The sequence below is a fragment of the Selaginella moellendorffii genome, unplaced genomic scaffold (assembly GCF_000143415.4).
Source record: "Selaginella moellendorffii unplaced genomic scaffold, v1.0 SELMOscaffold_35, whole genome shotgun sequence".
NCBI classification, from domain to species: Eukaryota; Viridiplantae; Streptophyta; class Lycopodiopsida; order Selaginellales; family Selaginellaceae; genus Selaginella; species Selaginella moellendorffii.
In genome coordinates this window covers 1,207,198-1,226,083 of record NW_003314296.1, presented here as the reverse complement: position 1 = coordinate 1,226,083, position 18,886 = coordinate 1,207,198, and the positions used below count along the sequence as shown (strand labels likewise).

Here is an 18,886-nt window from a genome sequence, read left to right as displayed (position 1 = left end):
ACTAGGGTTTTACATAACCCCATAAAGGGTTAAAGAAGAAATTTAGGTCTAGGGTCGGTTTTAGCAAGGTAGGGAAATGGGCATGGCGCTCGCTCGCTAGCTCGCGCTTCCATCGGTCGGAATGTGGCGGTGATCGCAGGATGGAGCGCTCGATCTCGATGGAGAGCTGGGAGGAAATGCAGCGCCACGGGCAGGGATTCATTGCCGAGAAATTTAATTCCCTGGCCCAGGGATTGGGATGCATGCTCCAGAGCCACATTCGATCCTCCACTGGGGTTTGCGTGCCACAGGCCGACGATGTGAGCCCGCAAGAGCCGCAAAGCTGGGGCATACGATTGAATTTGCCATGGCCGTTCATGGAGCAGCAGCAGCAGCAGGAACAAAGAGGTGAGAACGAGAGAGAGCGAGCTCAAATCTCTGGCAAGGGGCCGCTTCTTCCCATTACTCATAGAGCTCCGGAAATCTCCTCCGCTTTTTTGGAGCTCGGGAACAGGCTGGGACAAGCTCGAGCGGATCTGGGGGCATGCGTCGGTGGTTTCGTCGGCCATGTCGTGAATCAGTTCCACAAAGCTCCGCCGGGATTGAGTTCCGGGAATTCGCTTCCTTTTCATTGTGGGTCGGAGGATGGATTGGCCGGAGGAACTATGGAGTGGAAGGACAGTAGCAGCGATGCCGGTGTCATGCTGAACTCCTGGCAAAGTCCGACTAGCGCAAGGCAAAGGAGGATGGAAGAAGGACTGAGAGAAGCTCCTGTTGTCACTGCAGAGGCGCCAGCTTCTTACGAGGCTTCTAGAGAGGAGCTAGTGGCAGCCATCACCAAGTCATCGAATCAATTCCACAAGCAGGTAAATAGCCTTTGTCTCTTCTTCTTTGTTTTTCTTGCGCATCGTGACTTTTCTTTTGTGCGTGTGTGGTGGCGAGCAGAGTAGCATCACTGTAACTACGACTTACGATAGTAGGACTCAGGACATCGAGAGCTCGGTCGTCGCAAGGGGGGACCTGTGGAGGGCCGAGGCGTCCCATGGAGGAGCTTCCTCGAGCAATGGTTCGTCTCCTTTGTTCCTGTTGCAAATCGGGCCTATCCTGTTTGTCCGGGACACAACGCTTCTGTTACCGATACATTTGTCCAAGCGTCACTTGCTGTGGTATGGCTTTGATCGAAAGGTAAGGAGGAGGCAAGAAAAAATCTAATTTTTCTTATATGGAAACTTGAGTCTGTGTTTGTTTTTCACGACAGAATGGATTGCATTCCTTGTGCCCGGCTATATGGTCCAAGCATCGGAGATGGCTGCTCATGTCAATGATCTGTTTAAATCCTCTGGCATGCGTAAGTTTTTTCTTTTCTTTTTTCTTGACTCGGTGTGTACTGATTCCCTTTCGAATTTGCAGTCTTTCATGGACTTGCAGTTTCCAAATGGTCAGATGACGTACGTAGCGGGTGAAGGTGTGTCCGGGAGCGCTTTTCTTCCAGTTTACGGTGGACTGCTGCAATTACAAGGTCGGCATCCCGGCGAAAGCAAACTCAGCTTCTCAATCAAGGTATATATCTTCAATCATGTCGATCAAACTAAGTTTTTCTTTTCTTCCACAGAATCAATGCGGGACGAGAATCTGCCCGTCCCTCCACTTGCCAGAAAAATCAGTGTCTGTTGGAGTTACTCAACCTCTAGCGTGGCAGAGGTCGGGATTAATGCTGAGACCCACTGTACAGCTCAGGTACTATAGCTTTTTCGAGTTTTCCTCTCCATAACTTGGATGTTTGGCAGTGTCACTCCAACTTTCGGTGGACGAAACGCCGGCTGGAGAGCCGAGGTTGTACACTCGCCAAAGGAAAAACTCAGCGTTGCTTGTGGCTGCTCGCTCACGCTGGAGCCATCGGCGTTTGCATCCATTTCGGTTGGTTTTCCTCCTCGTTTCTCAGTGATCTTAATCCCAGTTCGCTTGCTACTATCACAGGTGGGCCGATCGAAGAGAAACGGTGAACACACCGGAAGTTCTGGCCTAGTTTTGCAAGTCGAGACACCGCTCGAGAATTTGCGACGAGCTTCGTTCTCTCTGCAACTCAGCAGTAGTGTGGAGTTTTAAAGGAGAGAGGTATGTGTATAAACACTTACTGTTTATATGGCTATGCTAGCTTCCCTGGCGTGTACAAAAGCTCTAGCTAGCTAGTAGTAGGAGTAGTAGCACAGATCCACGGATCGATCAAATCGTAAAGAAAAAGGGAAAGTTCCTCAATGTTTTTGGCGCAAGAGAGTTCTCATTAATTATGAAAGAGTTGATTCCATTCATTCAAAGGCACGCCAACGAATCAATTCGCCTCTCTTTGCTTCTCCAAGGAAAATGCTTTCTTCGATCGATCGATCATTCATGGGCCGCTGGCTGCTGGCGATCGCATCGTCCCTGCTTCTCAGCGATCGCGCGAATGCGAGAGCGTACCTGGTGGGCGATGATCGTCACTGGGATCTGGGCGTCGACTACGCGCAGTGGGCGAGCAAGTACAGCTTCGTGATGGGGCAAGACTCGCTGGGTAAGTGGAAATTCATCGTGAATTTGCTGCAATCTTGGATCCAATTCGAGTGATCTTTTCCTCTTGCCCAGTTTTCATCTACACTCCGCCCCGCCACTCGGTCCTCCAGGTCACGCAGGGCGATTTCGATGGCTGCAACATCAACAATCCCATCGCCACCATCCCGCCCAATTCCTCCTTCGCCATCGCCTCCCCAAAGGCCTACTTCATCTGCGGCGTCCCCGGCCACTGCGTCTCCAATCTCAAGCTCGCGATCACCGCCACCACCACCGCCCCCTCGCGGAACATCACCGCCACCGCCCCGGAATTCTCCTCCTCGCCGCCGCCTCCGTCTCCACCACTCCTTCCACTTGTCGCCCTCCTCCTCGTGCTCTTCGTGCCCTAAAAGCATAATCAAGCATATTCCCGAAACGAATGTTCTCAGTATATTCAGGCTCATCGTTTTAGGGTTCTAGCAGCATTTTAGGGTTCTTGGATTAGGGCGGCGCGAGCGATGGTGAGGGCGGGGTTCAAGGTCCCGGACGTGGTGGAGAATCCCGAGGGATGGGGGCCGCCGGAGTCATCGACACTGCCAGCGGCGGCGGCGCAAAGCCCGCTCCTCCTGGCGCCCTTCGCCAAGAACGAGAAGCTGGGGCGCGCCGCCGATTGGAGCCGATCCTATCCCTCTCGAGGTATGCGCGCGGGCGAGAGCGTCTTTGATTTCGTCTACGATGAAGCCGACGAGGACACATTCAAGCCCGTGGATGGGAAGCCGCCGCCGCGGCGGAACTACAACAAGTGGCGGCCCAACCAGCGCCTCCTCCCTCAGCGCAAGGACGAGGAGCTCGAGGCCAAGAAGCGCGAGGCCGAGAAGGAGAAGCAGCGGCGTGACAAGCAGTACAACCAGAACCGGACGTCCCAGCGGCGCGAGGCGGCGGCGTTCCGGAGCTCGGTGGACATCCAGCCCGAGTGGACGATGCTGGATCAGATCCCCTTCACGACTTTCTCCAAGCTCAACTTCAACGTTGGCGAGCCCGAGGACCTGGCGATGTGTGGCGCGCTCGAGTACTACGACAAGGCCTACGATCGCGTCACGCCCAAGACCGACCGCCGCCTGGAGCGCTTCAAGAACATGAACTTCTTCAAGGTGACAACGAGCGATGATCCGGTGATCCGCCGCCTGGCCAGCGAGGACAAGGCGACGGTGTTCGCGACGGACAACATCCTCTCCACGCTCATGTGTGCTCCGCGCTCGGTCTACTCGTGGGACATCGTCGTCCAGCGCGTTGGAAACAAGCTCTTCTTCGACAAGCGGGACAACTCGCAGCTGGATCTCCTGTCCGTGAACGAGACTTGCCAGGAGCCACTGCCCGAGGCCAAGGAGGACATCAACTCGGCGCACTCGCTCAGCGTGGAGGCGGCGTACATCAACCAGAACTTCTCGCAGCAAGTGCTCGTCCGAGACGGCGGCAAGGTCCAGTTCCAGGAGCAGAACCCGTTCGCCGGGGACAGCGAGGTGGCGGCGAGCGTGGCGTACAGGTACCGCCGCTGGAAGCTCGACGACGAGACGTTCCTGGTGGCGCGCTGCGAGCTCCACAGCGTCATGGAGTCGAAGAACGGCAGCGTCTTCCTCACGCTCAACGCGCTCAACGAGTTCGATCCCAAGCTCTCGGGGGTGGACTGGAGGCAGAAGCTGGAGACGCAGCGCGGCGCGGTGCTGGCGACCGAGCTCAAGAACAACGCGAACAAGCTCGCCAAGTGGACCGCGCAGGCGCTGCTGGCGAGCGCGGACGTGATGAAGCTGGGGTACGTGTCGAGGATCCATCCCCGCGATCACTACAACCACACGGTGCTGAGCGTCCAGGGGCACAAGCCCAAGGATTTCGCAGCGCAGATCAATCTCAGCACCAACAACATGTGGGGGATTGTCAAGTCGATCGTGGATGTTTGCTTGAAGCTGGCCGAAGGTAAGTATGTTCTTGTCAAGGACCCGCAGAAGCCACAGGTGAGATTGTACCTGGTTCCATCGGACGCGTTTGAGAATGACTATGTGGAGGAGCCGCTGCCCGAGGAAGAACAGGTTCCACCGCCGCCGGCGGAGGAAGAGAGCGGCGACGCCAAGCCAAACGAAGAGAAGGATGTGGACGCCGATGTTTAAGAGAGAGAGTGTGTGTTCTTGTTTTTCTAATTTCTGTTTGTAATCTTTGCGTACACCAGACTTTGTGGTCTGGTGAAAAGTTGGTGGGGTTCTTTCTTCTCTATCTGTCTGGGAGAGCGCAGATAGAGCGTATGGATTCGTGGGTGTCTAAAATTTTGAATAACACAATATGGCGCAAGTAGACCAGCACTCTTTCGTTCCAAGGGGAATTACGGTTTCTTGAGCTTTGAGTTTTTGATTGGAGAAGCCACTAAACTAAGCGCACTGTGATGAAGTTTATGATCTCCTGGAAACTCTCTCAATGCGGAAAGCACGGTAAAACTATAGAATATGTTCTTTTTCGGCAGCTCCTCTGCTAGCCGCGAAAAAATAGCTCCACGCCCAAAACATTTGTACTCTGATGTTCTTGTTGCTCTTTGGATAGCATGGATCATTCCAGATTTTCTCTCGCCATGCCATTCTCTCTCTCTCTCTCTCTCTCTCTCTCTCTCTGTGATCCTTTGAGGCGAGCGAGATCTCGGGTGAATGCTAGAATCATGTCACCACTTTCCCCATTGATGGCCTTGCATTTGCATCGTAATGCAGGAATGCAGAGAAATTGCTCCTCTTTTATTATGTTTATGATCAACTGAGGTAAAACTAGAAAGTTTGACACGTTCCAAGCGTAGAGCCTGCGAGCCTTGGCAACAATCACGGTCTTTGGAGCATTGTGCCAACGTATCCCCGCATCCTTCGAGGAGTTTCCTGGTGACAATCCCGTTCTCCCCTGCTAGCAAAAGTTATGGTTAGAGATCTGAATTTTGACTTACCTATTGCAAGTGCCGTCGAAACCACAAAGGAGATGAACAAAAGCTGCAAAACCATGGTTGAGAGCTGACTCTTTGCCATTGTGTTGTGTGAATTGTTGCCTCGAATAGACTAGCTTTTATGCTCTGGGAGTGAATATCATATAACAAAATTAACAACGGTGTGGTCTAACTTTTGTGAATACTCTAAACCTCATCCTTGCTACCAACCACAATTTTGCCAATCATAATTAAAGTTCCTCAATGTATATTGATAAGAAAAAATGAAGCAAAATATAACCCAATGATCTTAAAATTAAACATTTTAATTAAGAATATTAACCAGTAGTTTCACCCTTTAATTTCTACCCACATCACCAAAATTGAAAACTAGAAAAACAAAAGAGTATAAAAGATTTTTATTGGCATTTATTATATTATGGTCTTATGTCTCCATCTGGGCACTTAAAAACATGTATCATTACCATGACAACATATAAAAAAATTCTTTCCCGAAGATTGTTGCTATATTTATAAGATAAAGTGGAGTAGCCTCCCATAGGTGTTACTAGAAAAGTTGAGAACTAGCATTAAAAAAGTTAATAGTAGTTAATAATTTAGAACCATTAGATTAAGAAAATTGATTGTGTATGGTAATTAAGATTTTCTAGACACACACCTAATCTTATCCATTAAAATGAGATATAATACAATTTGGACCATTAGAAAAGTGCAAAACAAAAATAATTCTCAAAGCCCACTTAGATATACTACTTTGCTTAAATACAAATAAAAAAATGTTTAATTCAAATTAAAAAGTTCTGAACTGAAGTAAAACATCATTATTAAATTAGGATAAATGATAGTTAGAGAGAGCTTTCACTTTAGTCGAGATGATCAAAAGTTAATAAATATTACATAAACAGAACCAGGGAAAAGTTGATTATGATTTGATCTGATCTGCCATATGTTAGTTAGGTTAGATTTTGCTTCATTTTTCTTGGATCAATAGGAAAACTGTGGCTGGTACAAGGATTGACGTTTAGAATATTCACATCAGACCACACTCCCAGAGTATAAAAGCTAGCCTATTCGAGGCAACAATTCACACAACACAATGGCAAAGAGTCAGCTCTCAACCAGCTTTTGTTCTTCTCTTTTGTGGTTTCGATGACACTTGCAACAGGTAAGTTAAAATTCAGATCTCTAACCATAAGTTTTGCTAATAAAATATCCAGGGGAGAACGGGATTGTCACTAGGAAACTCCTCGAAGGATGCGGGGGTACCTTGGCACGGTGCTCCAAAGACCGTGATTGTTGCCAAGGCCACTGCATCTTCGCAGGCTCTGTGGCACCTGTCAGCCTATTTAATTTTACCTCAGTTGATCATAAACATAATAAAAGAGGAGCAGTTTCTCACATGATTCTAGCATTAACCCAGTAAATTTCTTTCCCTGTATCTCAAGATCTCGCTCGTCAGGAATGGGCCTTTTGTGGGATGTATTTGCTTTCCGAACCCATGGAGAAGAGTAGGGAAGGAGTTTCTGTGAAAATTAGAATGATCTACACTATCCATTGAGCAAGAGCGAGAAGAAAACCAGAGTACAAATGTTTTGGGCGTGGAACTATTGTTTCGCGGCTAGCAGAGGAGCTGCCGAAAAAAAACATATTCTATAGTTTTACCTGCCTAGTTTCTAGGAGATAATCACAGTAAGAGGTCGTCAATAAAGAAGCTGTTGCTTACGACCAAATTTTCACCTCACCATTAAAACAGCACAAAATAAAGAATATTCTCAAAGCCCACCTTGTTTATAATTCTTAAACGTACAATAATTAAAAAAACTATAAATAAAAGTTAAAAGAGAGCTTTCACTTTATTCCCATCCATTTCACCGCTCTCTATTCTATTTGGATTGTTCGTGGCTGTGGCTTGGGGATCTTTGGAATTGTGACAGTGAGGACACCGTGTTCTACTGTCGCTTTGATCGCCTCCACATTCGCACTGTCGGGCAGCCGGAATTTCCGCAAGAAGCTGCCGTGGCTGCGCTCCACGCGGTGCCACTTATCGCTCTTGTCAGACTCGTGCTTCTTCCTCTCGCCACTGATCTGGAGAGTGCGGCCGTCCTCCACGCTGATCTTCACTTGCTCTCTACTCACACCCGGGAGATCGGCCTTGAAGATGTGTGCCTCGGGTGTCTCGACCCAATCCACGCGAGTGTTGGCGGCGGCGCTGCTGTTGCCACAAGAAAAGATGGACGAGATCTCCTCAAAGGGATCCAAGATGTTTGAACCGCCATTGCTGTAGAAATACAAAGCCATGTGGGCAAGAGATTTGCCAGGTGAATGCTAGAAACAAATAGACTTGATCAATGCTGGATGTGAGCGATTGCTCTCCTCTTTTATACACTGGGATGACACCTCTAGAGTGTTCCCATATATTCTAGAGGACTCTAGCATATTCATATTGATTGTTAAACAAAATTATATAAGAATAGAATAACTGGCCTATGCAGGTTTCGAACCTGCGACCTTGGCGTTATTAGCACCACGCTCTGACCAACTGAGCTAATAGGCCTTAGGTATTGATTAAACTCCTGTAATGTGGCATCTAATTTTTTCTAGAGTAAGAAAATGAACGCTAGCTCCATTGCAGATTATTACCGATCGTGAACGAGGCTGGGTCAAAATGCATTGACTCCTGGAAGGAAATATTCTTTCAATATTCGTTTTTGTTTGCACAGCTAATCAGCCAGAGTTTCAGGATTGAGCGATTGACAGGAGGGCACAAACACGAAAAGAACAATGCTAACTAATCAAACGTCCCAACCATAATGGACATTTTACCTTGAATGAGGGGAATGCACAATTATATAATTAATCTTTTGCTTGATTATTAAAATGATTTTCTCCATGAAACAAACGGTTTGGCAGAAAAAGCTTTCATTCATGCTTTTTTTTCCTGCTTTGGCACGAAAACATTTGATGATCTGATGAAATGAAAGAAACAAGAATTATAGAAATTTCAAAATCTTGACCTTCTCAATACAAGCACATCCTTGTATTTTCACATCCACTGCTTGGCCACGTAATTCCCATGCTCAACCTCTGCTCCAAGCTCACCTCCAGAGGCATCACCCACATCACGCTCCTCATCAACCAGGACTGCTTGGAGTCGGTGACCAAGATCCACGAAGAGCTTGTAAGCAAATGGAACGTAAGAAGAAGGAACGGATTTCAAACATCTATAACAATAACGAATGGCTATATTCACGGTACAAATTAGAATGTTTATAAACAAGTGAAGCTTGACGGCTTAAATACGAGTCGAATCTCTTCCAAAAACAAACCGCTTTGTCCAATCGAAAAGAACAACAAATCTAGTCCTCCAGCTGACTTGCTTGCTGTTTTCCACAAATTTCACACGAGAAAGAATGAGAAACGAGAAGATTTCGGGTGCGTAGGAAACGAAGTACCTGAGATACACCGAGTACCAAAGCCACATACTGCTTCGACCGATTGAAACCCAATCCCCTGGCAACTCCGCCGCCGCTTCTTCGCCACCAAGAGGCGCAAACATCCCGAAATGCTTGTATCTGTTGTAAGGCGCGCGCGCGCGCGAGAGAGAGAGAGAGAGAGTGAGTCTAAAACAAAAGGAAACAACGAGAGCTGTGGTACCTGAATGGTTGAAATCTGTGACGCCCAGACGCTCGGACGCGAACTGGTCCCTCTGGGTGCTCCTCGCAGTAATCCATGTCGTTGAAACAGCGCGCCAAGTAAGTCCCTTGTTGTGCTGCAACCTATGCATACCACGCACGATTCAACTCTTGAAAAAGCACAAAGAAAGAAAAACACAAATTGGTACCTGAGCAGTGGCGGGAAGGAGTTTCGTCTCGGAATCGACTTGAGCAAGTGCCTGCTTAAACTTGTCAATGTCGAGCTCCACTTCAGATTCCTGACCGAGCTGCTTTGCCTCGTGCAGTAGGCTCATAGTGTTGGCGAGGTGGTGGCTCTTGAGGTACATATCTATTTGAGGATATCTTCCCCTTATGGTTTCCATTGCTTCTTTGAACTCCTCTAGTGACAGGATGCCGTTTTGATCTTTGTCAGCCAGTTTAAATATGTACGTTATGTCTTCCTGCAAAGCCCACAAGGTAGTTTCAGCAAACGCCTTAGCGGAGAAACAAAACTTAAAGCATCAAACCATGATCTTTCGCTGCTCAATGGTAGCACAGTCTCCTACTGCAAACACTCCTTCGCAACCTCTTACTCTAAGCCACTCGTCGGTAGCCAAAACCCGCCTGTTCTTCTGTAAATTTATCAAAATGCAACAACAATCAAACCAGCGAAGAATTAAAACTTCTTATACCTGTCCAACTTGCTCCATAAACTTCCTGATCAATGGTCGTGTTCCAATGCCCGTCGACCAAACAGCCAAGCTGAAAGGAATCATAACAGTTTGTCCGGATTTCTTTTCTGTCGTCTCTACTTCATTTTCCTTTACTGCATTAACGTGGCAGTTTGTTTGAACGTTTATTCCATCTCGTTTAAACTTGTCTTCCGCATATTTACTAATGCGTTCATCGAACCTGTCGCAAGGTAGACAATAAAGGAGTTAAAGATGCAACATCAACAGAATGCAAAGAACTTACATGTTTAGTATGTGATCTCCCGACTGTATCAGAGTTATAGAGACTGCATCACGAGTAACAGGGTAAAGGTCCACCAAATCCTCGTACACAAGGTCATACAACTCCGCTGCAAACTCCACGCCAGTCGGGCCCCCTCCAACAACAACAAAGTTGAGCCGCGCTCGACGCTCGGCGTCCGACAGAGTGGGAATGCTGGCACTTTCAAAGCAATCCACCACGTTTTGATGTATTCTCTCGGCATCCTCAACCTCCTGCAAAGTATTTGAAGCGTCAACTCCAAAAACTATCCAGGTCCATACCTTCAAGAAATGGCAGTTCTCGGCAACTCCAGGCGTCCCAAAGGTGTTCGTCTGGCAGCCCACCGCAATGACCAGATAGTCGTAGTCTATCTTAAACTCAACGTGAGGCCTCGACGGTTTCGTTTCAGCACAATCTACGCACGTTACAGTCTTTGTGACGTGGTCGATGTTCGTGCATTCTGCTTCACAATACATAACATTTCGGTGTGCCTGTACGTAACGCAGCCAAGAAGAAAATGATAAGGCCAAGAAAAAAGAAAAGAAACATAAGAAACAACGCTAGTATACTCACAACTATTCTTCGAACAGGCTCCGTAATGCTCCGTGGTTCCAAAGTTCCAGCAGTGACGCTAGGCAGCAAGGGCGTGAAAACAAAATAGTTCCTGGGCGAGATGACAACCACGTCGTATTGCTTGTCATCCAAATCTTTCAAGAGACTGACACCTGCCCAGCCAGTGCCAAGTATCACGATCTTCTTCTTTTTACCAGTATTTTTGTCTTGAGCCACAGCCAGCGGCGGATTCAACACACCGTCACTGATCGCAATCGCAAGGCCTACAGCACTGGCAAGAAAATCCTTGTGAGACTTCTAAAATGAAGCACAGAGAGGGAGAGATAGATCTTACCTTACTGCGACGAGCGCCGCGGCAGCAAAACTCCACGATCTATGGCGCTGCTGCTGCCAGTACGATCTAAGCCTAGTGCCGTGCAATAATCCTCGATCGGCGCCCGAGCAGAAAGATCGAATGCGATACGAATTCTCTGCTACTGGATACCAAGGCGGCGAGTAGCTTCCCGATCCAGCCCTACTCCATGCCCTGGAATGCAATGCCGAGCACTGGAGGCGTCGTAGCGCGCGCATTGTGGACCGGACTCCTCACGTTCCCATCGTCAATGCCAAGAGCCCTAAATAAACCTAGCCTGACTAGATCTTAAATCGACGGTGGAGCTTATGCCCGCGAAGCACTAGCATATTCTACGAATATTTACAAATTTTTAAAGCTTGCCCATTTGGGCGGTATTGAAGTAGAAGTGGGAGAGTTTGCGCTGAAAGCCCGTGCTCATCGCCCGCGAGCCAAAGCCACTGTACTGTTTCTCTTTGCTCGCGATGCAAACTTCCAGGATCTTCTTGAGCATGCTCCGGCTCTGGAAGAAATCCTGGGCTCCAAATTCTGACAATGGCATCCACTGCAGATCGATCAGTTATGTTAGAACATTTCTTTCTGGAGTAGAGATTTATGATCTTACCTTGGCATCCTCGATTTCCGAGTCTTGCTTGGTTATCTGCGACGAGAGAGGTCTAAGAACGCACACGAAGAACAAGTCCGACTTCTCGAAGGCCACGTGATGACCCTGCCTAAAACCCACGACTTCTACGAACTCCGTGTCGATCTGGAAGATTTGTCAAGAAATACCAAAGAAAAAGCCGTGTCATTCACAACCATGACTGCAATTTCAAAGCATTACCCCAGTTTCTTCTTTGACTTCTCGTATAGCACCCGCAAAAATGTCCTCGGCCTGTAATTAAACAAGACGGAAAACGTTTACTATCTGATAGAGACCAAAAAAAAGACTAGCTTTCTACACCTGGTTGATCAATCCTGTGGGCATTTTCCAAATCCCTGTGCCTTTCAGCGGTCCATTTTTCTCCTGGACCGCGAGAACCTGCGAGAACACCGATGAGTATTGCTAAAAAGGCGAGTCCTTACCTCGTCTCTGTCGTTCACGACGAATGCTCCAATTCCAACTTGGTGTGAGGCATTCGCTGGCAGCGTGCAGGGAGAATCGGCAAGCCAGTGCGTGAGCATCAAATACGTTGGCTCCGCATGGTGGTATCTAAATCCTGCCTGTCCAGCCTCTAAGAAAACATAGAACAATGTTTAAGAAGCAAAAGTACCTCAATCGCGTGTGGAACGAGATTGGATTTCTCTATGGGCAACTTGAGCCAAACACCTCTTTTTTGCTGAAAAATTCAAGCGTGAGATAGCTAGACAAACACTAGACAAAGAATGTAAACCAGACCTTCTCTCGCCAAGATGCAAGAGATCTCTCCAATCGATCAACGAAAGTTGGAACATCGGCTGGTAGGCTGTCGGGATCAACGATGACTCCATTGTACCTATCCTCGTGGACGCGAAAAACAATGGAGTCGGACGATCCTTGGTGTGATTTCAAGACGTCGTCCTGTGTGGAAACCTCGTCTTCGATCGGCAGAGGCGCCACTCCCAGAGAAGAATGCTCCGCGAGCGGTATTGCCGAGCTCGTCACACACAGCGTCCGATGCGTGATCTTTTTCGGTGCTGTGTGACGCGCTCTTGGAAGCAACACTCGATTCGCTGCAAGATTTCGCCATCGATTCAATGAGAGATCCGAGAAAACACGGCAGGAACAAGAAATTCACGAGAATCGGGCAATATTTCAATCCGGAGAACGATATCGAGATAGAGATTTCTACCTGGAGGCGAGCTGACGATGGCGAACAGCGCGATGCGCGATAGATCTAATCGAGAGGAAGGCCACGCTACGCTCACCAGCATCATCCAAGAGGCATCGCGCTCTAGCCCTCCCCAACGAGGGTTTTAAAAAAGCAAGTTTCTAGTGCTAGACAAAAGGCATGATACTCGTGCTTATAAATTCGAATCTATTGCTTTTGTACAGCCTCTTCGGTAGTTCCGTATGACCCTTGTGAAACATGACAAAGATATTGCGACCTCTTCTACTCAATTTCTAGCACAAGAACACAATCTCTCGGGAGTAAATTCATCACAGGGATATAGACACCATTGTCAGCTAGCTTTCGCTGGAGATTTGCGAAAATCCAAATCCAGCAAACGTTTCCTGTCAAGGCAAGATAAACACTCTTGAGCGAACAGTGAACAAAACAGGGAATGCTGCTTACATTCTCATCGATGATACCGTAAGCAACACAGTAGTGCTCCTGCAATGGAATTGAGAAACTAGAATTCACAGGAGAAAAACTCTTTTACCTGCATGATATGCCATTCTTCAAACTCGTCAAAGATCTCCAGCCTCTCGATCCTGACAAAACGAAAAGCTCAAAGTTGGAAGCGCATAAAAAAACTGAAAAACAGTGAGTTGATACCTTCTCCTCTCAACAGGATCGATGTGACGATTGTAGATTTCGTCCATATCCACCGCCACTGCCCTCTGTCGGCGTTGAAAGAATTATTTAGTACTTCACAATTGGAACAAGGACGGTTCACCTTCCATCCTGTTTCTAAGAACCGGTTCATCTTGGACTCGAGCGTAGATGTATCGTGAATTCCCAGTAGAGGACATCCACGGCTCTATGAATGTAAGATAGTTCACCAGTGAAAACGTTGCATCTCAGAACAAAGTTTTACCTCGAGATTTCGTATCATTTGTTGCCCAAAGGCGTCCTCTCCATGGATCTGTGGCTGAATTAGACGACGCAAAGAATGATAGCAAAGTGCTCACTTGTTCATATGCTACAAATACTGCATTTGAGAACTTGCTCGCGGCCCATCTTAAAAGTGCACGACTAGCCTCTGGATCCATGTATATCAAAACACATTCCGCAAGAATCAGGGTCGGTGCACTGCAGTAAGAAAAAGATGTCAGCAAGGCTCATCTTTGGGTCGAGAGAATTACCTTAAGTCCAAGTCCGCCTTTTCGCAGACAGCATCCAGCCTTGCGGTGTCTGTTAGATCACAAGCAAAGAGCTTGTAGTGCTCACTGCTTATTTCCCCTTTTTCTGCAATCCTATCCATTCAATCGTAAACAAGATAAGAAAAAACCTGGCACAAAGTCAGCACAGAAACGCACCGGGGGCGAAGACTGGGGATTCAAGGTGTCTTGCCATCTCTTTGCACGCCGCAACGATCATAGCCTTTTTACTTGTCACCTCCAAGAAATCCACCTCCATAAAAATATCCGGAGCATTTTCTTCCTCCTGTTAATAGCGTGAGCTGAACTTTCATAGCAATAAAAAAAAGCTCACGTTGAGTTGAAAGAACGTTGTATCAAAACCAGCTCCCAGAGAAACTATCTGCTTCCTTTTCGAGCTGGGTTGAGAAAGGAACTGCATCAAGAGCGCCCGTATAGCAGCCCATCGAGCAAAGTACCCTGAAGAACAATGTGATTGAAAATCGCAAAGAACCATCATACGCATACCTCTGTTGATCAAAGGTGACCTCTTAACAGGTCTTCTCACGAAATACTGAACGTAGTTGTCTGTCATGTAGCCTTTCCTTACACAGGATCTAAAGTTGAATCAAGTTAGCTCAGGAGGAACAGATAGTGGCTCTCATACGATTGAAACTTCAGCATCAAAAACTCAGCATAGCGTATACACAAAAAGAATCATAGAGCCAAAATGCTATCATCAGGTACAGGTTCACTCGCATTCATGGCCAGGCCATGTAGGAAGGTGTCCTAAGATGCTATTTTCTGTATCATCACTTGATAAAAAGGGGCTAATGCCGATGAAATGCTCGTCAGCTCAGGTCTCCAAAGTTTTCTACACGCTCTCTCGAGCGATCAGTAGAAAGCATCAAAAGGTTTTCATCAATCGAGCCTTACAAGAAAAAAAAGAAGCAGCTTTTCTCTGATTCAGAATTGCAGAAAGCCATCACAGACGAATCAGTCCAAGTGTTGGATGTGAAATCTGATTCATCATCATCATCTCAAACAAGAAAGGAAAATCCACTCTTTCACTCTTCAGCACCAAATCTCTTCTCTACAAACACCATTCTGGTGTTCAGTAGAACGAAAGTTGTAGATTTTGATGCTCATCACGAGAGAAAATGACAGGGGGAGAGATTTACTCACAGCTTGCTCGCGGAGGCATCGTCATTGGTCGCCTGGACCGCTGCGCGGCTACTGCTCGCGCGAGGAGGAGCCGCCATGGAGCACAAGCCCTAACCAAAAACCCTAGCTCAATCCTAGTTTAATACTATTATTCTTATTGAATAAGATAAAAGGAAATTTGGAAATAGAATGGGCTGCACAGAAGTCATGATAGCTAGCTAGGGTTTTTCGCAACATTCGCGATCGCCGTGGCTAGCAGCTCAGCTTAGCGATTAGCTCTTGCATTGAGTGCGATCCAGCGGCGATGGCGTCGATGACATCCGACATGATCGAATCGGTGCAAGAAGCTCACAGATTGGACGAGATTTCGCTGCTGGATTATCTCCACCGATCGGTGGAAGGATTTCCACCGCGGCCGGCGAAGCTCACAGTCTCCCAGGTAAAAATCACTGAATTTCTTCTTCCTGGTGTGGTGATCGTTCTTTTAGTTTGGACACGGGCAATCCAATCCTACTTATCGGTTAAAAGCCGAGGGTGGCAATGCTGTGAAGTTCTATGTTCTTCGCAAAAAGCCTCCTGGGAAATTGCTCCAGTCGGCACACGCTGTGGAGCGCGAATACCAGGTGCCTGTTCATAGCTAGTTCATGGTTTCTATCTTTGATTTTCTCTTCGTCTCGAAGGTTTTGGCTGCTCTTGGAAAAGAAGGAACTGTGCCAGTTCCCAGAGTCTTTTGCCTTTGCAACGATCCGAGTGTCATTGGCACGCCATTCTACGTTATGGACTATGTCGAAGGCCGCGTTTTCCTTGATCCTGGACTGAAGGTAAAATCTATATGTTGGACTGACTACCACTTCGTGTTGGATCATCCAGAGCGTCAAGCCTGAAGAACGAAAGGAAGTTTACCAGGCCATGGCTAAAACGCTTGCTGCTATTCACAAAATTGACGTCGATCGTGTCGGCCTGGGAAAGTTTGGGCGTCTCGAAAACTACTGTAAGCGACAGGTATGGCTTTGGTTTTGTTCTTCGTCGCTCGACTCCAAGCTTTCTACTCGTCATTTAGATTGAGAGGTGGGCATCGCAATATGCTGCGTCCACGGCTGAAGGAAAGCCACCCGCGGACCCTTCCATGCTGAAGCTTACAAGGTGGCTGAGAAGTAACGTGCCAGCTGAGGATGCTCGGAGAGACTGTGGGGGAATAGTTCACGGGGATTATAAAATCGACAATCTAGTTTTCCATCCAACTGAGGTTTGTTCATCACTCTGTTTTATGTTCGTCGTTCATCGTGAATACTTCAGGCTCGCGTCCTGGCGGTTTTAGACTGGGAACTTTCGACTCTCGGAAACAGAATGTCCGATGTTGCCTATAATTGTATGGTACGTTTTTGCTGATTGTTACTAGTTGGATCACTGAAAACATCGGTGCAGCAGCCATATGTTATAGACAACGTCAAGAGCGGCGGTCCGGGCTACTATGGCTTTGACAAAGGGGCTCCCTCCGATGGTCTACCCACACAAGAGGAGTTTGTTGCTACCTATTGTGCCGAAGGAGTAAGTCATATCTTTGTTTTGTTTTGGTCTAATGGTTGTTTAAAACTCAGGGAGCATCATGGCCTGGGCCTAACTGGAAGTTTTATCTAGCTCTGTCTCTTTTCAGGCTTGCTGCAATTTCTGCAGGCGTGTATAATCGGTTTTTGCTTGTAAGTTCTTTCAAATTTGTTTTAAAAAAACCGACTTTGGGTTGATTATTGTTGAAGGGAAATGCTTCGGGAGGGAAACGTGCAGAATCTAGTGGCAAGTTTGCTTGTTATCTAGCGTCATGTGCACTTGAGCTGATCAATGGTGGACCTATTATTTCTGATGTTCCACCTTCATTTGCGAAAATTGGTTAGTCGTCCTTTCTATTTCGTACTTCCTATCTTCTTAAGAGCCTGTTTTTGTATGACAGGGAACAAGCATCCAGGTCTTTCTCCGTCGTCCAGAGTTTTACGGCTTAAAGAACAACTTGCGACTTTCATGGAAAAATACATTTACCCAAACGAGGAACTTCTATCCGCTCATGCGAAGACGGAAAAGAGGTGGACTGTCCACCCGCTGCAAGAAGAGCTAAAACATCGTGCTCAAGCCGAGGGCCTTTGGAATCTGTGGATCCCAGTAAGTGTGGCGTTTTTTATTTTCCTTTGCAATGTTTCTTACGGATTTTCCAGGCCGACAGTGCAGCAATGGCCTCCAAAATCTTGTTTGACACGGACGACGCTCAAAACTTTGACAGGCTAGTTGGCGCGGGCCTCAGCAACCTCGAGTATGGACACCTCTGCGAAATAATGGGACGCTCGGTATGGGCTCCTGAAGTCTTCAATTGCAGCGCTCCCGACACTGGGAATATGGAGGTGACTAGCAATCTTAAATTCCGACAGAGAGAAACGTGACCGAGGTTTTTGCAGGTTTTGTTACGATACGGCAGTCCAGAGCAGCAAAAGACATGGCTAAAACCTCTTCTCAAGGGAGAAATACGGTCAGCTTTTGCCATGACAGAGCCTAATGTTGCTTCTTCGGACGCGACGAATATCGAGTGCAAAATAACAAGGTTCTTTTTCTGAAGTTGCATGTTTTGTTTTATACTTGAACCATTAAACTCCAGGGATGGAGAACATTATATCATCAATGGACGAAAGTGGTGGACAAGCGGAGCTATGGATCCTAGATGTCGCATTTTGATAGTCATGGTTAGTACGACCTTCATTTTGCTAGTCTTAAGTTTTCTGTGCTTTCTTCTGTTAACAGGGAAAGACTGATGTCAATGCGCTCTTGCACAAACAACAGTCTATGATCCTCGTGGACATTAAAACTCCTGGCGTAGAAATCATACGACCGCTAACAGTCTTTGGCTACGACGATGCCCCGCATGGACATGCCGAGGTGCTTTTCAAAGACGTGAAAGTTCCTGCGACGAACATCCTATGGGCCGAAGGACGTGGTTTCGAGATTGCCCAGGTATTGATTCCTCCTAAGAAGTTTATTCATGTCTAAAAACATTTATTCTCACAGGGAAGACTTGGGCCGGGACGACTCCACCATTGCATGCGCTTGATCGGATCCGCTGAGCGAGCTTTGGAGCTGATGGTTCACAGAGCGTTGCAACGAAAGGTGTTTGGAAAGCTCATTGCTCAACAAGGAGCGTTCTCTTCGGAGGTTTCCCAGGTAAGCTTTTCACGTCGTTTTTTTTCCAGACTGAGCTCTCTTGTGAGCAGTGTCGCCTGGAGATCACACAAACGAGACTGCTAGTCCTTCACGCGGCCAACGAGCTTGACAATCACGGAGCAAAGGTTGCACGGGGCGCTCTTGCAATGGCAAAAGTAAGGCAGTGTTGTTGATAAGATCATAGCTTCCGGACTGATGAAATGTGTGTTTCAGGTCGCTGCTCCCAGAGTTGCTCTCAAAGTTCTGGACTCCGCGATCCAAGTTCACGGTGGAGCTGGAGTAAGCTCAGACACGGTGCTTGCGCACTTGTGGGCAGCAGCAAGAACGCTGAGAATCGCGGACGGTCCAGACGATGTCCATCTCCAAACCATCGCCCGATTGGAGCTCAAACGAGCAAGAATGTGAGTTTCTTCTAATTACAACCGTTAGATTGGAGAATATTCTAGAATATAATATTTTAGGAATCTTCTGCTTCAAATAAAAGGCCCGATGACTAAACC

At 47.3% G+C, this 18,886-nt stretch overlaps 8 protein-coding genes and 2 non-coding genes across 11 annotated transcripts; 4 read left to right on the top strand and 6 right to left on the bottom strand.

Moving 5' to 3' along the window:
• The first annotated feature begins 54 nt into the window (after positions 1–54).
• LOC9657563 lies at positions 55–2,235 on the top strand. Its single transcript, XM_002977865.2, has 7 exons — positions 55–845; positions 925–1,164; positions 1,238–1,327; positions 1,390–1,539; positions 1,592–1,716; positions 1,767–1,896; positions 1,957–2,235. The coding sequence occupies exons 1-7, from the start codon at positions 141–143 to the stop codon at positions 2,083–2,085; spliced, it is 1,569 nt and encodes a 522-aa protein (XP_002977911.2). The 5' UTR covers positions 55–140; the 3' UTR covers positions 2,086–2,235.
• An 81-nt stretch (positions 2,236–2,316) lies between these two features.
• Positions 2,317–2,912, top strand: LOC9657562 (mavicyanin). Its single transcript, XM_002977864.2, has 2 exons — positions 2,317–2,527; positions 2,599–2,912. The coding sequence occupies exons 1-2, from the start codon at positions 2,341–2,343 to the stop codon at positions 2,910–2,912; spliced, it is 501 nt and encodes a 166-aa protein (XP_002977910.2). The 5' UTR covers positions 2,317–2,340.
• Positions 2,913–2,978: 66 nt separating this feature from the next.
• Positions 2,979–4,863, top strand: LOC9656846 (eukaryotic translation initiation factor 3 subunit D). The gene has a single exon (XM_002977863.2). It carries the CDS (start codon positions 3,021–3,023, stop codon positions 4,662–4,664), a length of 1,644 nt encoding a protein of 547 aa, XP_002977909.2. The 5' UTR covers positions 2,979–3,020; the 3' UTR covers positions 4,665–4,863.
• Positions 4,864–7,247: 2,384 nt separating this feature from the next.
• LOC112349061 (17.6 kDa class I heat shock protein-like) lies at positions 7,248–7,918 on the bottom strand. Its single transcript, XM_024682721.1, has one exon. The coding sequence runs from the start codon at positions 7,766–7,768 to the stop codon at positions 7,349–7,351; it is 420 nt and encodes a 139-aa protein (XP_024538489.1). The 5' UTR covers positions 7,769–7,918; the 3' UTR covers positions 7,248–7,348.
• A 32-nt stretch (positions 7,919–7,950) lies between these two features.
• Positions 7,951–8,024, bottom strand: TRNAI-AAU. Its single transcript has one exon. It is a non-coding gene; the product is annotated as a tRNA-Ile (tRNA).
• A 662-nt stretch (positions 8,025–8,686) lies between these two features.
• On the bottom strand, positions 8,687–11,335 carry LOC9656845 (external alternative NAD(P)H-ubiquinone oxidoreductase B1, mitochondrial). Its single transcript, XM_002977708.2, has 10 exons — positions 11,024–11,335; positions 10,690–10,960; positions 10,398–10,607; positions 10,099–10,349; positions 9,816–10,035; positions 9,651–9,755; positions 9,312–9,584; positions 9,125–9,246; positions 8,923–9,042; positions 8,687–8,850 (listed from the first exon to the last, which is right to left on the bottom strand). The coding sequence occupies exons 1-10, from the start codon at positions 11,257–11,259 to the stop codon at positions 8,763–8,765; spliced, it is 1,896 nt and encodes a 631-aa protein (XP_002977754.2). The 5' UTR covers positions 11,260–11,335; the 3' UTR covers positions 8,687–8,762.
• LOC9656844 (nudix hydrolase 8) lies at positions 11,330–13,011 on the bottom strand. Its single transcript, XM_002977707.2, has 8 exons — positions 12,853–13,011; positions 12,420–12,733; positions 12,295–12,360; positions 12,107–12,244; positions 11,985–12,062; positions 11,865–11,915; positions 11,646–11,789; positions 11,330–11,585 (listed from the first exon to the last, which is right to left on the bottom strand). Exons 1-8 carry the CDS (start codon positions 12,935–12,937, stop codon positions 11,394–11,396), a joined length of 1,068 nt encoding a protein of 355 aa, XP_002977753.1. The 5' UTR covers positions 12,938–13,011; the 3' UTR covers positions 11,330–11,393.
• A 10-nt stretch (positions 13,012–13,021) lies between these two features.
• On the bottom strand, positions 13,022–15,294 carry LOC9657561 (leucine carboxyl methyltransferase 1 homolog). Its single transcript, XM_002977706.2, has 12 exons — positions 15,210–15,294; positions 14,553–14,641; positions 14,380–14,504; positions 14,205–14,331; positions 14,031–14,133; positions 13,857–13,977; positions 13,763–13,810; positions 13,622–13,705; positions 13,501–13,565; positions 13,385–13,436; positions 13,297–13,335; positions 13,022–13,235 (listed from the first exon to the last, which is right to left on the bottom strand). The coding sequence occupies exons 1-12, from the start codon at positions 15,284–15,286 to the stop codon at positions 13,188–13,190; spliced, it is 978 nt and encodes a 325-aa protein (XP_002977752.1). The 5' UTR covers positions 15,287–15,294; the 3' UTR covers positions 13,022–13,187.
• Positions 14,681–14,751, bottom strand: LOC112349110. The gene has a single exon (XR_002993284.1). It is a non-coding gene; the product is annotated as a small nucleolar RNA U54 (small nucleolar RNA).
• Positions 15,295–15,393: 99 nt separating the features above from the next.
• LOC9657560 (probable acyl-CoA dehydrogenase IBR3) lies at positions 15,394–18,869 on the top strand. 2 transcript variants are annotated; one of them, XM_024682718.1, is made up of 17 exons: positions 15,394–15,627; positions 15,677–15,811; positions 15,869–16,009; positions 16,059–16,190; positions 16,249–16,434; positions 16,485–16,562; positions 16,617–16,736; positions 16,787–16,885; positions 16,943–17,072; positions 17,134–17,339; positions 17,393–17,575; positions 17,630–17,772; positions 17,827–17,911; positions 17,970–18,179; positions 18,234–18,386; positions 18,437–18,541; positions 18,600–18,869. In XM_024682718.1, the coding sequence occupies exons 1-17, from the start codon at positions 15,493–15,495 to the stop codon at positions 18,789–18,791; spliced, it is 2,433 nt and encodes an 810-aa protein (XP_024538486.1). In that variant the 5' UTR covers positions 15,394–15,492; the 3' UTR covers positions 18,792–18,869. The 2 variants fall into 2 exon arrangements, with proteins under 2 accessions (XP_024538486.1, XP_024538485.1); XM_024682717.1 differs by having other exon boundaries at positions 16,614–16,736.
• Positions 18,870–18,886: the final 17 nt, after the last annotated feature.

What these genes read in the sequence shown, in the direction of transcription:
- LOC9657562 (XM_002977864.2), top strand. Translation starts at nt 2,341, where the DNA reads ATGCTTTCTTCGATCGATCGATCATTCATGGGCCGCTGGCTGCTGGCG. An exon ending in GATGGGGCAAGACTCGCTGG is followed by an intron (nt 2,528 to 2,598) that starts GTAAGTGGAAAT and finishes CCTCTTGCCCAG; the next exon opens with TTTTCATCTACACTCCGCCC.
- LOC9656844 (XM_002977707.2), bottom strand. Translation starts at nt 12,937, where the DNA reads ATGATGCTGGTGAGCGTAGCGTGGCCTTCCTCTCGATTAGATCTATCG. An exon ending in TTGCATCTTGGCGAGAGAAG is followed by an intron (nt 12,361 to 12,419) that starts GTCTGGTTTACA and finishes TGAATTTTTCAG; the next exon opens with CAAAAAAGAGGTGTTTGGCT. An exon ending in TCGTTCCACACGCGATTGAG is followed by an intron (nt 12,245 to 12,294) that starts GTACTTTTGCTT and finishes GAGGCTGGACAG; the next exon opens with GCAGGATTTAGATACCACCA.
- LOC9657560 (XM_024682717.1), top strand. Translation starts at nt 15,493, where the DNA reads ATGGCGTCGATGACATCCGACATGATCGAATCGGTGCAAGAAGCTCAC. An exon ending in CTACCTATTGTGCCGAAGGA is followed by an intron (nt 16,737 to 16,786) that starts GTAAGTCATATC and finishes TTTAAAACTCAG; the next exon opens with GGAGCATCATGGCCTGGGCC. An exon ending in TTTGGAATCTGTGGATCCCA is followed by an intron (nt 17,340 to 17,392) that starts GTAAGTGTGGCG and finishes CGGATTTTCCAG; the next exon opens with GCCGACAGTGCAGCAATGGC.
- LOC9657563 (XM_002977865.2), top strand. Translation starts at nt 141, where the DNA reads ATGGAGCGCTCGATCTCGATGGAGAGCTGGGAGGAAATGCAGCGCCAC. An exon ending in GTTTAAATCCTCTGGCATGC is followed by an intron (nt 1,328 to 1,389) that starts GTAAGTTTTTTC and finishes TCGAATTTGCAG; the next exon opens with TCTTTCATGGACTTGCAGTT. An exon ending in AACTCAGCTTCTCAATCAAG is followed by an intron (nt 1,540 to 1,591) that starts GTATATATCTTC and finishes TTTCTTCCACAG; the next exon opens with AATCAATGCGGGACGAGAAT.
- LOC9656846 (XM_002977863.2), top strand. Translation starts at nt 3,021, where the DNA reads ATGGTGAGGGCGGGGTTCAAGGTCCCGGACGTGGTGGAGAATCCCGAG.
- LOC9656845 (XM_002977708.2), bottom strand. Translation starts at nt 11,259, where the DNA reads ATGCGCGCGCTACGACGCCTCCAGTGCTCGGCATTGCATTCCAGGGCA. An exon ending in GCGGCGCTCGTCGCAGTAAG is followed by an intron (nt 10,961 to 11,023) that starts GTAAGATCTATC and finishes TTTTCTTGCCAG; the next exon opens with TGCTGTAGGCCTTGCGATTG. An exon ending in TGGTACTCGGTGTATCTCAG is followed by an intron (nt 8,851 to 8,922) that starts GTACTTCGTTTC and finishes TGTGGAAAACAG; the next exon opens with CAAGCAAGTCAGCTGGAGGA.
- LOC9657561 (XM_002977706.2), bottom strand. Translation starts at nt 15,286, where the DNA reads ATGGCGGCTCCTCCTCGCGCGAGCAGTAGCCGCGCAGCGGTCCAGGCG. An exon ending in GATGCCTCCGCGAGCAAGCT is followed by an intron (nt 14,642 to 15,209) that starts GTGAGTAAATCT and finishes ATTCAACTTTAG; the next exon opens with ATCCTGTGTAAGGAAAGGCT. An exon ending in ATCCCCAGTCTTCGCCCCCG is followed by an intron (nt 14,134 to 14,204) that starts GTGCGTTTCTGT and finishes ATAGGATTGCAG; the next exon opens with AAAAAGGGGAAATAAGCAGT.
- LOC112349061 (XM_024682721.1), bottom strand. Translation starts at nt 7,768, where the DNA reads ATGGCTTTGTATTTCTACAGCAATGGCGGTTCAAACATCTTGGATCCC.